A 14,574-nucleotide genomic window follows, 5' to 3' on the forward strand; every position below is an offset into this window, starting at 1 on the left:
TATTAGATTTTATCTCAATCTTTATTGATTGACTGAAATATGAAAAAGTTAAAATAACTCATCCGCTATCCTTAACACATCAGCTTGGATTTAATTTGTAGAAAAAAAATTAGTAGCTGTAAGTTTCTGAGAACTGGCCTCCTGTTTTGAAAAGAACGAATAAGAAGAAGTTTAGGGAGGTGGTGGTGAGTAGGTGATGGGAATCATACCCTAGATACGGCGGCCAAATCAGCTCAGGGGATTTGAGCTTCTGGGTATGTGAAACGGGCAAACCTGAGGAGCTCGTCGGAGTCCTCGCATACCCAGGGCTTGACGTGGTGGCAGGCAACGTCGTGCCACACGACGCCGTCCTGGTAGAAGTTGTTGAGGATGGCGATGCAAGATTCATCAGTGCCGGTCTCTCCGAACTCGCGGTTGTCGGGCTGGGGTCTGCCGCCGCCTCCGGTGCGAGACCAGTCACCCCTCCAGCCGAAGGAGGAGTTGGTTGGGGGAATACGGTCGGAGGAACCAGACCAGAACCATCCGTTAACGAGGGCTGGCTGGAGATCAGGCCTGTCGCAGCCGTCGAAGTTGCATTTGCGACCAGAGGTCCAGATGTACTTGACGTTGTTCTGCTGGATGGCCTGGTAGACGAACTGGGCCTCGTCCTGGGTTTCCAAGCTGACTAAATCTTGGCAATGTTTCCTGAGAATAGAATAAATTTGATGAAATGTCAGTGTGGCAGCATCAAAATACTTGTACGCATCTAAGACTAATATGTCTATACGCGTACGTGCGTAGCGTATGTAATGGATAATTTCTTATGAAGATTGCGATTTAATTGACAATGGACATTCATTTTGCATGTTTATGGGTTATAAATGAATACACAAATCTCATTTCTTACCAAATCTGCAGGATGATATTCAAGTGTAGGACTTCATTTTCTTTTTATGTGTACTATTTTCTAGCTCCTCAAAGGGCACCTACATTCTTTAGTGTAAAATTCACTCCCATTGAAGTTCGAAAAATGACTTGTAAATTATGCTGACTTCATTAGATGAAGTGAAAAACCCATTCCAAACACGTTACTCTAATAACAGTTTAGGAATTGTATAATCCTACTTTCAATGAATTATTATAGGCTTTGTATAATGTTATAGATTTGGCTATTAGAATCAAGGTCTAGATGTAGTAACATCACTGTAGCTTGATGAGAGTAAGATATGTTTACGAAAGAATGTAACAGTAAATCATATAACAGCAGCAGGTAAAATTCAGCATAAACCAAAACATTTTCTCATTCCATGATCATGAAAGGAAAACGGTTGGTTGAGTTTTAAATACGTTCTACTAGAGGGTTTTTATATTTTAATTAATTCTGACATTCCACCTAACGCAATAGTAGAACTTTCACTGATAAATGTGGTCTAAGCTACTTTTATATATATATATATATATATATAATATATATATATATCTATATATATATATATATATATTATATATCTATATATCATATATATATTCTATGGAATGCGTTTTTAGATTCTCCTCTCAAATATGGCATTGTTTTCTAGGTTCCTTAGGCAAAGTTACATAGGACTGTTTGTACACAAAGGACGTATTATCTAATGCCGGAAGTTATGAAATAACAAACACTGCGTGACAGTCATTTTGCAATCTGGAGATTATTTTGTACAAAATAATATGAAGCAATAAAGTACCACTCGCAACCAGCGTTTAAAATGACACTAGAAAACAAACAAGGCCTGTTATCCGGTGTGAAACCAGATACCTTACATAGTCTGTCAACTAACCTGCAGATGTTTCTTGCATCAAGCCAGTCCCTTTCGTGTTCCTTGGTAGGTCCATGACCCCAGGAGAAGAAGTAGTAGTGCCCGTTCCTGAAGGTTGCTGCATGCTTGATACGGTTCTTGCAGGCCTGTGGGTCTGGCCTGATGAGCTGCCTTTGGGCCATTGCAACGGCCGCCAGCACAGCTAGCAACAGAAGTGCACGGATCATCCTGCGAATGACGAATTATCATTAATATTATGTTTGGGAAATAAAGAGGGGGGGGGGTTTAAATACTATAAACTAGCAGACAAAAAACCCAAACATGCAGGCATACGCACACATTCACACGGAAAGAGTGAGCCGTTATAACGACTGCCATATGTCAGACGACACAACGACAAGTAAACGAGCGTTGTTTGGAATTTAGTAATCTCTGGTTTTTAGTGTACTACCCTAATCCGTGTTCAAATATACTTTTCTTTGATGCGTCACATTTACGTCTCGCATTCTAGTAAGTGAAGTCAATTAGTTTATTATTGCTCATTTTATATAATGTATATAATTACTAAATGATGTATTCAAATTCTCTAAAACCAAAAAGAACAGTAATGAACGGCTAGCCTAGCCTATCCTGTCAGACCAGAGAAGCACAGCTTTCCAAAATGGTTAACCCTAAGTTAGATGGACCATGGGTTTTTTTTTTCTTTGTAAGTTTTATGCGCATTATCAGTTTACTTTAGAAACTGGTGCCAGATCAAGAAGAAATCATGCCAATTAAGTTTGTAACTAGGTAGTCTAGGACTGAGCTTTGACTTTTCATGGAGTGAGCTACTCTGTAGGTTTCAGTTGGGTGGACATATGCTAGACTATAAAAAACAGTCCAACTTGACCTGCCCTTTAATAGTTGATTCGTAAAATGAGTGTAATGGAGGTCTGTAATGCTTGGTTGAAGCTCTGGTTAAAATAAATTTTTGTTCTTCATTAGCATACATTTTATACTTATGAGTTTAGAGGTAATTTATGCTTTTATATGACTAACTGAATGTAAGGAAAGGAAACTAAAAACATTGAACCAAGGTGACTGTCACTGATTTATGAAAAAAAAAAACACTACATTTTCCTCTTACAAAGGTTTTTCATATATGTAGATCATTAATTGGTTTGCCTAGGAGGGTATTAAATATTTAGAAATCGATTTTTTGAAAGGAGAAAAGATACTGAACTTTTAAACAGGAAAGGTTAGGCTGCAAGCTTTCCTTATCATTCAGATTTTTCCCAGTGGCTGTGCTGCTGCTTCTCATGTCTTGTGCTTACAGTGTATGCAACATCATGCACTGTTAGGTGAATGTGTATATAGTTGAATTTTGCAGAACATTTAGTACAGATAACCGATCTTTGTGTTGATGCCAAATAGGAAAGTCAGTGCTGTATAGGTAATGCTAATTGTTTACAGTTGATAGCCCCATGATACTTCTTCAGCATATTATGATTAGTTATCCACCTGTCTTCGTTCATGCATTTTACCATACTAAAGTGCTGTAGGCTGCCATTTTACTTCCAGTATTGCTGCACAGTTTTGATTTCATTTTAAGTATAGTATTAATTTTTCCAAATATTCCTCAAACCTTGATTTTTCACGTTTTCCAACAAAATTTGACCTTAGCTAAAAAGGAACTTGGTCCGAATGCAAGAACTGTTGTACAGTGTAAACATAAGTTTCGGGTTTAGCATTTATTTCCAATGTAAAGTGCATTTACCTTGGTTTCCACCTGGATCCTTTTCACTGAATGGATCAGTGTCTTTTTTGGTTCTGTTTTTTGGTATGCAAAGACTGGTCACCTAATGTTAGCAAGAGTTGATTCACTTGGTGACTACTGTTATTAATGTTAAAAGAGGTTAGAGTTTATAAATGTAAGCAAGGAAATGTAGATTAGAGCTAAGAAACAAGACTTTAATTAATCCATATATTTTTTGTTTCATAAATGAACGCTATTCTCAGAAACTCTCTAGTCAAGTCACTGGGGTTTTGGCGTATGTAGTGGGTTGCAGTACTTATACCTTTGCATGTTGTGAAAGCTGTTACTATAAAATTAATAAACATCGACAGGCATTAAAAGGTTTAGAAATAGCATTTACTTAGCGAGTTAGTATTAAGGTTTGAGAACAAATCCTTTAGTGAATACGGAAGAAACTGAGAAAAGGAACAGCAAAGGATCAAGAATTGGATGGAAAATATTAAACTGAACGGTAATATCTGGAACATTATAATAGTTAATGCAGTTTGGAATATGGCATATCGGTTTGTGTTGTTGAACGAAATTGTAGTAGTGAGCCACAAAATTAGAATAATTCATTTGTTGTCACAAGTATCCATATTCGTAAGTCTCGTCAAGAAATTTTAGACTAAGACTGCGAACGTTATCATGGGAATTCGACACTATAGATGCAGGCTTTCCACGTGTAGATTTGAATGTCAGTGCATGCCGTCTCATTGAGAATTATTGCCATCATATATCTCTGTTGGATTGCAACATGCTGTTGCATTGTTAGCTTGCATGATTTTGAAGAGAGAGAAGTGGCGTGATGTCCATCTGTTGCAGTAAGACGTAAATTGTTTGATTAACTCGAGAAAAAATGAAGAAGAAGAATAGAATGAGGATCTGCGTGTCACTGCTTCCTCCCCTCCGCAACCCCCATCACTAGGTTACCGGAGGTCCCCCTCCTATCTCTGGCGCAACTTTCTCTGAATACATCCTCCTAGGTTCCCATCAGTGGGGTCTCGATGTTAATGCCTTGATTGCGAAGAATAGGAGAGAAGAATCGTTGCCGTGTGACGAGTTGCGATATTGGAGAACAATGGGACGTTTTTATGAAGTACTTAACCGATATGGTGGAGATAATGGAAAGTTCAGTCCATAAAAATGTGAGATATGTTTCGAAGTATATGTTCTTGTTTTAACTCTCCGGTTCTAAGTTGTTATATTTGCGAACCCCTGTGTGCCCTTTCCCATTCTGGCTGTGACCCAGTGCCGTTGAGAAACCTGTAGGTTCATTGCTTAATGTTGACAAAGGAGCAACGGTTTTGCATGAAAAAGGCCCAAGTAGTTTGCTCTTTGCTGGGATTGAATTGTGTCTAATTGTGTGAGGCAAAGTTGGATTCATCGAGCCGCATATATATATATATATATATATATATATATATATATATATATATATATATATATATATATATAGTTACATGACATATATAAACATACACACATATATTATAAATGTGTGTATGTATATATGTCTGTATATGTATATATATGTGTGTGTGTGCCATTTTTCTCATATGTTAATCACTGCTATCTGGTATTCTTAGTGGTGCCTTTTGTACTGCAGACTATGAAGTCTTCAAGTGCCCGAAGAAGACACGATTTAAGCTTGGTCGATATTGAAAACGAATTAGCTGTAATTCTTCGAATTTATTATCTGCAGTGCCGCATATATCGGTAATATTATTATTGCCTTTAACCTCTGAAGCATCATAGTATATAGTACAGATAATTTTAGCTACTAAAGGAAATGAGTGAACTTGAAAATTTTTGTCCAAAACTTTCAGTGACTTATTGGCACTGGTGAAATTGAATTGATGTTATGAACTGATTATCAAACCATAGCATTTGAATACTGTTGCCATCGTGTAAGGCCCGGTTTCTATTTTACAGACGAAACCTACGAACAGCGACCGAGCAAGTGAGCCTCAATCGTAATAAACAACAACAGCATTGACCTTGCTGGTTGTGGTCCCCGTTAGCTGACGGTTACGAACGATCGATTCTGAGAAAACGGAGGTACAGAAAGAAAGAAGGAAAGAAAAAAAATGCGCTAACTGAAACCGGTTTGTTTAAAGCTTTGGCCTAGAATTGGACTCTCTCTCTCTCTCTCTATCACTGAAAAAGTTTCTCCCGTGAATGTTTCTAGAAGTTTCTCTCGATTTATCAGTAGACTGAGCGATCAAGATGTGCTTCGGTTTGAAAAGGCCTGTGATGAGCGCATATGTATACGTGTATATATATATATATATATATATATATATATATATATATATAATATATATTATATTATACACACATATATGTATGTATACACACACACACACACACATATATATATATATAATATATATATATATATATATATATAATATAAATATTCACGTACTATGTGTACACGCAATGTATTCCGTGTCGTGTAATATTATGCCACAAATAGACACAATTTCATGAATGATGCTGTGGTAACTGTATAGTTGATGAATTCAATAAAGGAACGACTCCTCCTCTACCCCCTCTCTCATACAAACAAACGAACGCGCACACATTCACACGCGCTCGCCGGTTTCTAAACCGGAGACACCGGGCGAAACTATATACCTGCCTGCCTGGCTGGAGAGAGAAACTACCGACGTGGGTAGTTTTCCAGAGGTAGTTGAGTGACCCCGTGACGGGCAGGGTTAAATGAGGTCATGCGGATTCCAGGCGAAGTGAAAGCCTCCGGGGAAAGTGAAGTGAGGGGGGGGGGAGTGGAGGGAAAGCTTCTCGGGGGTGGAGGGGGAGGAGGGGCCGTGGCTATTTCGGGTGTGGTTTTCTTTTTTGTGGTGGTTTGCTTGGTTTGTCAGTGTCAAGGATGAATTCTTTCTTCTTTTTTTTTTTTTTTTTTTTAGCGAAAACTTCCTCAACAATTACGAATTCATAGACAACTCAGGTGATATATGTATCAACCGCGCGTCGAATTCCTGATGCATTACGCCAGTCACATTTATCGTGCGTGCTTTCTCGTGCCTCCGGGATTATTTAAATCTATATATATATATATATACATATATATATATACATACTATATATATATATATATATATATATATATATATATATATATATATATATATATATTATGAAAATCTCAGATTTTAAATGGAGTGAGTGAGTACGTTTTAATTTCATTGCGACAGTGTTCATAGTACATTGTATATCTACGTAAAAACACCATAGAAACAAACATTGTATATCTGCAAGGCAGTTTTCACTTAAAAGTGTATATATAAATTCTCATAGCCTTATAAAAATAGACAGCATACTTCAAAGGACTCCAGTTACAAAGGGAATGAAATTGCGCTCGGACGCGAATGTGAAATTAGCGCAAGTGTAGGTCGTACCAAGCCTGGAATCGTTCTGGGGCGAATGATTCAAAGAGGAATGATTTGCGTTGAGCGAACAAAGGCATTCCATCCTTTTACCACCGAAAGCTCAGTGCAATTTAAACATTGAAATGTCCTTCCATGTTGTCGATTGGAGGGGCACCGGTGAAGGAGGAGCTCTGGCACAGTTTTCATTCACGACCGGTCGTGGGTCGGTCCGTCCTCTCGACCTTTTTCCTGAAGGTTCCATCCAGCAGACGACCCACAAGGAACTGACCTGCTGCTCATCGGGCGAGAGAAAACTATTTCCTATTCTCGTCCGGAGCACAAAGGTTCATTCCCCTCGTGCCTCGACCTCTCGGGAATATTAATGATCTGCTGGACAGAGAAAAGTACTGTTTTGTTCTTTGTTGGACTAAGGAATTTCATTGATCATCGCGGTATTGAGTATGACATTCCGGATGGTATACTAAATAGAAATCCTTGCGTTTGTGTAGGAGTTATTGAATGAGATTTTATTTTGAAGTCGCGGAAAATATATTGTATATTATTGGGTAAATTTAAAATGACTATTCTATTCTTTGTCGGGAAAAGAGAATTTATTTTGATGTCGCGGTGTGGAATAGAGATCACGGAGATCCTTGCGTTTTTAAAGAGATAATGAAATGGACTTTGTATGCCATTCTCTGGAAACGTATTGTCTATATTGTCGGATCAATGGACTAAATAGATCTTGTTCAAGTATGGACTTTTGGAAATCGAATTTCATAAAACTCGAACTCATAGAGTTTCGCTATGGAACACCGAGGGGCTAATGCATCTCCCAGCGGAACCCCAGCTGCTGTAAGTCTAATGAGCGCTAGAAATCGCTTGGTTGATTTAGCATCCAGATGGCGACTTTCTCCTCTCAGGGTGACCTGTATTTCCTGGGGACGACTTCCTTATAGAGAGTTATTTGTTGCTTGTTTTTTTTATCACCTCTTGGACTGGCTTGGCTTGTTGTGACATTGTGATTTGACCGAGCTGCTATCTATACGGTACTTGTCATGTCGGTTTGTAAAGATGTATACTGTATGTATTGTTTTAAATGTAAAAAAATGCTCATTTGCTAAACTTTATTGTAATTTAGAACATTGATTTACGCTGTTTAGAAATGAAGCCCCAATTACGGTATGATTTTTTTTTTCATGTTACACTTGATAACGTCGTCATTTTTGAGACAAATGATGATGATACCGCGAGTTTAACCCGATCCTCCAGTGGTACCTGTTCATGAATCATGCTTCCGTGTTAGGGCGAACTTCAAGATTATATTATAACGGTGTATATTCAAGGAAAAGAAAGGAGGACGCTGCGCTCTGATATAATAACTGTTCTCGCAGGTTCCCCCTAACAAAAACGAACGGTCAGAAATGATGTGATGAGGAGCCTTTACAAAGGCATTGCCTTCATAAACTCGTTGTTTTGGCAAATACTACTACTATTGGGATTAGTGCTACTACTATTATTGTATGGCTGTTTTCATGCTTCCTGAAACCCAGCTAAAGTATTTTGATTGACTAAATTTATAGAAGAAGTAGGCATTTTGATTGTTTCGTTTTTTTTATTCGTCCCTTGATTTATTGATGGTTGGTCAGCCGAAGAGGGCAGCATATTTCATTTTCCGTCTAGCTTCGAAGAAAGACAAAATATATAAAATGTCGATGAAATATGGCTGGAAGAAAATGTGGCCTTGAATGTTCTACATGGGAGCACATTTTGGCAGCGACTCGAGTTTCGAAAGGTGTAATGACTGCGGTACATGATTTGCACAACATTAAATATGAAATATTCGTGCAATCTAGGGTAGAAGATGAAGCCAATCAACTTTAGGGTAATGTACAAATAATCAAACCAATGATGTTATTGTGTTTGATACAGTACTTTGTAGTATATACAGGCAGTGACGAGTAGAATATTAATAATTAAGTAAGATCAGCCTCATCTCCATTTTGAATCTTTGTGTCGAATGTTCTTCTTAAAATGCTAGTGTCGGCTTTCTTGTCGTGAGGAACCAGGGTCTCAGCCCTCAGAGTCCCTCTCATTTCGGGGAGCGAGAAAAGTCCGCTTCTCCGTTATCAGTCCCGTCGGATTCTCAGGACAATCATCGAGTCGTCGTCTTTGTGTTTTATGACGACCAGCAGAACTGCTTACTTTTATATTTGTGTAAGTTGAAATCGGGAACCGCATGCATTGTCTTTTAAGGTTTACTGTGTTTGTTTTAAAGTGTGTTTGTTGTTTGTTAAATAGTTTTACCAAAATATTTACCAGCTTCGTTATTGTCACATGTTTTACACTGGCACGTAAGTGGAAAACTTAAAAATATAAGGTAAACGTTTTTTTTCTTTGTGAATTTCTTGTTGATTATCTACACGAGGAGTAGAGCGAAGGCAGCAGTTTAAGGAAACATCACGAGAGAGGAGACGCCGATCGGAAAATTTCGAAAGGGGAGGAAAGCGAAGGGTATTGCGAAAAGAGTAGGTGGGGCAGACCTGCTTGTTCTCCTTGGCCGAATGACCTGAGCCATTCCATAGGAACTCCGGTCACCCAAATCTAAGACAGTGAAACGAAAAGGAAGTTTGCCTTTTGAATTCGTTTAGAGAAAAATATGTGTAGGTTGGGTTTTTTTAAATGCAATATCAAGAAAGTGGGAATTTCACCATGGTTCCCCTTAATAATTGTTTTATATTGTATACTACTTGTTAGTCCGAATGTGTAAATGCCGGTATATTCGTTGACATTGATGATTTACAGTGAGCAAAATAAATAACGGTTATTTGGTTTAACTCGAAACTTAGCAATAAGATTTTGGATCTCTATGGGGTTAGAGTTAATTTTTGTCTATGTATGGAATTAGTAGTATAGATATTGGAAACGTTTAGTTTCAATGATCTTTCCAGCGAGTGGAAACAAAAGGGCATTTGCTGATATCGAATTGAAATTTTAAATTAGTACGATCCAGTCCATTATTTTTGTATAGTGCCAGTAGAAATTTCTGAAATTTTTGAAGCTGTTACTTTAAAAAGAGGCAAGAGTATGGTTCTTCATGAGTCAGTTCTGTGTCCAGGAGAGTGACTGATGTAAATGAACAAAAAAGGAAAGATATTTCACTTCACTTGTGGACTTATTAAGTTTAAAGTCAGATTTAGGGCAGTCCTAGACGATCAACTTTGTCAATGCAATATTTTGCTCGTCAACATTTTGCTTCAAAATTTTGCGTCAGTATTGTGTGAGAAGACATTCAATATGCAGCCTAGGCGATCAGCTATTTTGGTTCAGTTGCCAAAAAATTGTGCAAAATCTCAGGTTGGTCTAGCGGGCTTTTGAGAACGTGAGGGACACGTAGCGTTTTTGTCGTTGTGGGAGAACCACATTTTTCTATCAAGTTTTCCAAAAAGGGACGACAATTAAGATACGTCAAAGACTTTTTGTAAAGTTTTGAAATTAACCAAAAATAAAGAGTAAATGAGCTAAAATGAACAGGAGATTTCAACATGTCGGTCAGTGGAGCTGCAGTACCGTAAGAAAAAAAAAAAGTTTTCACTCGCACGCTATCTTTTGCTCACTCTGTCGCTCGCGGACTCTGTCTCTCGTGCACGTCTCAGCAACCTCACACTTTGCAGAAGAAGAAGTAGGAGTGGTAGTAGCAGTACCTGCTTGGACGGTTAGAATCCACGACTTGTCTCAACGGTGCTCAGGAATCGACTGCCGATTACGGGCTGCACCACTGCCTATGAGCATATCCAGGGCCGGGGCCGGGCGTCGGGGAGGACTGGTCTGTTGGGCGGGGATGCCTGGGTGGCTCTCTTCCACAACCCCGCCCCCTCCTCCTCGTCTCCTGCTTCCGTTCATGTCCTCCCCCCTTCTCTCTCTCTCTCTCTTCTCTCTCTGTATCATCCTCGATTCCAACATTCACCGAAACCTCGCTTTCACTTTCGTCATGTTGGAGGAACTACCGCCTCCCCTTCTTGAAGCCCCCCCCTCCCCCATCTCCCTGAAGTCTTACTCCCCCTCCCCCCATCCTTCCCAAATCTACCTGTCTCCTCCTGGCGCCTTCTCATTAAATAGTCCTTCCCCTTTTTCAGGATGAAATTGACCGAATCCATTTCTCTCTCCAGGTGTTCTAGACTATTTGACTTTCGTCGAAATGTCTCTTGTTTTGTTTCTGCTGTCATTGTAATTACTTCTAGTCGTGATTACTTACTTACGATTTAGGTTTGGGTTATGAGTTACCAGTACTTACTCACGTATACTGGACTTTGTGTGAAGATGAAGTTTTTCTTGGGTCATATGTTCTTTCTCCGTTATATATACTAGACTTTGTGCAAAGACGAAGTTTTGCTCGGGTCACATGTTCAGTCTCCATAATGCTGCTACCTTATGTATGCACTGATGAAGCGGAATTCATATACGTATATCTGTTTCTCTTCGCTAATGTGTGCTATATAATTACTATGAATGCGTACACACTTAGTGTATGTATATATATATATATATATATATATATATATATATGTATATATATATATATATATATATATATATTATATATATATATATATATATATATATATATATCGAACTACAAATGTCCTTTGATATCTAATTCACTCTAACCCCGGAAATTAATATATTTTTCATATATGTTTAACCGAGGGGGAATTTATTAAGCGATAATAGAATTGCTGACCGACAGGCGCGAACCATCGACCTCTCACACATTCATACACACACATATTATATGGTATATATATAAATGTGTGTGTGTGTGTCACTCTCTCTCTCTCTCTCTCTCTCTCTCTCTCTCTCTCTCTCTTCTATATATATATATATATATATATATATAATATATATATATATAATATATATATTATATATACATATATATATCTTTCTGAACATGACAATTCTCTCCTTTCAGATACAAAATATATATATATATATATATATATATATATATATATATATATATATATAGCATATGTATATATGTTAATGCTGTCATTCCCCTCTCTCTCTCTCTCTCTCTCTCTCTCTCATTAAACTGAACACGATACCTCCATCATGTGATCATGATTTCCAAGCAATTTTCAGGCATCAGTGATTTTGACAAGTTTTTCGAAATCTCTCTCTCTCTCTCTCTCTCTCTCTCTCTCTCTCTCTCTCTCTCTCTGGAGGATATTTTGGACAGGAGCCGTGAGCTGTCGGTAGATCTTGTGGGCAGGAGGTTTTATTGCCTTTCGCGGGTTCGTGTGTCATGAAGCAATATGGCCTTGCATTTGTCGCGTGTTTGTAGGTGTGGTTTAAACGCATTAATTAATCTTTCAAACATCAATCCCTATCCATAACAGTCGTTAGCCCTGTAGGGGGATAGAGCCGAAACCTTCATGTGGTGCTCTGTAGGCGTTACTTAAGGTTCTTTGCGGCGTTCCTTCGGCCCCTAGCTGCAACCCCTTTCATTACTTTTTCTGTACCTCCTTTCATATTCTCTTTTCTACCATCTTACTTTTCACCCTCTCCTAACAATTGATTCATAGTGCAACTGCTTTGAGTTTTCCTCCTGTTACACCTTTCAAACATTTTACTCTCAGTTTCAGTTTCAGCGATGAATGACCTCATAAGTCCCAGTGCTTGGCCTTTGGCCTTAATACTATATTCAATTCAATAACAGTCGTTAGCTTCCGAGAGAGCAAAAATAATGTAACGACCAGTGTCATAGTTAGACACTATTTGTAGTTTCGTGAATGAGTCTACTGTGCAGAAAACTTCCATGTTTAGTTTCCTCAGACATATACACAATAGGCTCATCAGTTACGCTTCAGGTCCTCTTACACAAACCGCGTCATTCACCTCATTTTCTATTGTCCCTCGTCTCCAGGTCTCACTGTAGCCACTATTTAGGTTCTTTGCTGCGTCCCATTGGCCCCTAGCTGCAGCTCCTTTCATTCCATTTTACTGAATTTCCGTTCATGTTCATTTTCTTCCATCATACTGACCACCCTCTCCTAACAAGGGTTTCGTAGTGCAACTGCTTTGAGGTTTTCCTCCTGTTTACACCTTTCAAAGTTTTTTACTCTCAAATCTCAGTTTCCACTTCACCCGTGAATGACCTCAAAGGTCCCAGCGCTTGGCCTTATGCCTAAATTATATATTCCATTCCATTCTATTCCACCCTTTCCAGGACCTTTATCATTCCATCGACTCAGCATTTTCTAGTTCTTTCTCACCAGCTTCCTTCCGACGTTTCCGATATATCAACTTTTTTCCCCTCCTCTACCTGTCATCCTGGATTCTTTCTGCATGACACAGCCATCTCAAAACACAACAGATTCATCCTTTCACTCGCACTGACCTTTTCGCCACTTCCTCTATGTCATATCTACTTTCTCGTCGTTTTCACTCCTCTTACGTTGTATATACTGTCCCCATAGTTCATCTTAAAACCCTTTTTTTTTTTCACAGCATTTCTCTTTCACTTTCAGCATCTGCGCTTCTTATCCTAAAGGAGAATTGGCTCAACAGTTCCTTCCTACATCCTCCCCCTGCTGCCCTTGTCGCATCACGTGTCCTTTGTGTCGCCTCGTAAGTTTCCCGTTGGACGAGTGGACTTCGCGCTCGGCTACCAATCTGGTGGTCCGAGTTCGATTCTTGGCTCGGCCAACGCGAAATCAGAGGAGTTTATTTCTGATGATAGAAATTCACTTCTCGATGTAATGTGGTTCGGATCCCACAATAAGCTGCAGGTCCCGTTGCTAGGTAACCAATTGGTTCCTAGCCACGTCAAAATATCTAATCCTTTGGGCCAGCCCTAGGAGAGCTGTTAATCAGCTCAGTGGTCTGGTTAAACTAAGATATACTTAACTTTGTGTCACCTCTTGACCCGTCCTTCCATCGTCCGCTACAGAATTCCAAAAACATTGACAATTGCGAGGCATTGGAAATTAATTTAATGCAACACCGGTTCATAATTTTGTCTCAAGTTATAGTCCCCGTAGGGGGGGTTGGGTTAACGCTGACAGTGCACCTTATGCCGTGCAGTGTAGGCGTTACTGAAGCTTCTTTGCAGTATCCCTTCGGCCACTAGTTGCAACCCCTTTTGTTCTTGTTACTGTACCTCCTTTCGTATTCTCTTTCTTCCATCTTACTTTCCAACCTTTCCTAACAATTGATTCGTAGTGCAACTACTCCTGTCACACCTTCCAAACCTTTTACTGTCAATTTCCGTTTCATCGCTGAATGACCTCATAGGTCCTAATGCGTGGCTTCTGGCATAAATTCTATATTCAATTCAATTCAGAAGTTACGGGTAATTATTCGAAATACCAAATAGCACCACACACCTGATTTATGTATTTCAAGAATGAGAAATGACGGCAACGTAGTTTATTTCAACTTATTCGAAGCAGATTTCTCCTCAAACGTAAATAATGTGCAGTATCATTATATGTGGGAGATGATAGGGAAAGATGAAATGTTTATAGCTTGGGTTTGTATTAGTTTTATAAATTAATGTGTGCAAATTGAGGTATCAGCCGGATGGTTTAATGTAATCCTTTGAGTGGAGGTACAATATATA

At 38.8% G+C, this 14,574-nt stretch overlaps 1 protein-coding gene across 1 annotated transcript; it reads right to left on the bottom strand.

Moving 5' to 3' along the window:
• LOC135210192 (CD209 antigen-like protein E) lies at positions 1-10,805 on the bottom strand. Its single transcript, XM_064243024.1, has 3 exons — positions 10,652-10,805; positions 1,800-2,006; positions 1-684 (listed from the first exon to the last, which is right to left on the bottom strand). The coding sequence occupies exons 2-3, from the start codon at positions 2,003-2,005 to the stop codon at positions 234-236; spliced, it is 657 nt and encodes a 218-aa protein (XP_064099094.1). The 5' UTR covers position 2,006; positions 10,652-10,805; the 3' UTR covers positions 1-233.
• Between the last annotated feature and the right edge of the window lie 3,769 nt (positions 10,806-14,574).

The sequence above is a fragment of the Macrobrachium nipponense genome, chromosome 39, assembly GCF_015104395.2.
Source record: "Macrobrachium nipponense isolate FS-2020 chromosome 39, ASM1510439v2, whole genome shotgun sequence".
NCBI lineage: Eukaryota > Metazoa > Arthropoda > Malacostraca > Decapoda > Palaemonidae > Macrobrachium > Macrobrachium nipponense.

What these genes read in the sequence shown, in the direction of transcription:
- LOC135210192 (XM_064243024.1), bottom strand. Translation starts at nt 2,005, where the DNA reads ATGATCCGTGCACTTCTGTTGCTAGCTGTGCTGGCGGCCGTTGCAATG. An exon ending in GATGCAAGAAACATCTGCAG is followed by an intron (nt 685 to 1,799) that starts GTTAGTTGACAG and finishes TTCTATTCTCAG; the next exon opens with GAAACATTGCCAAGATTTAG.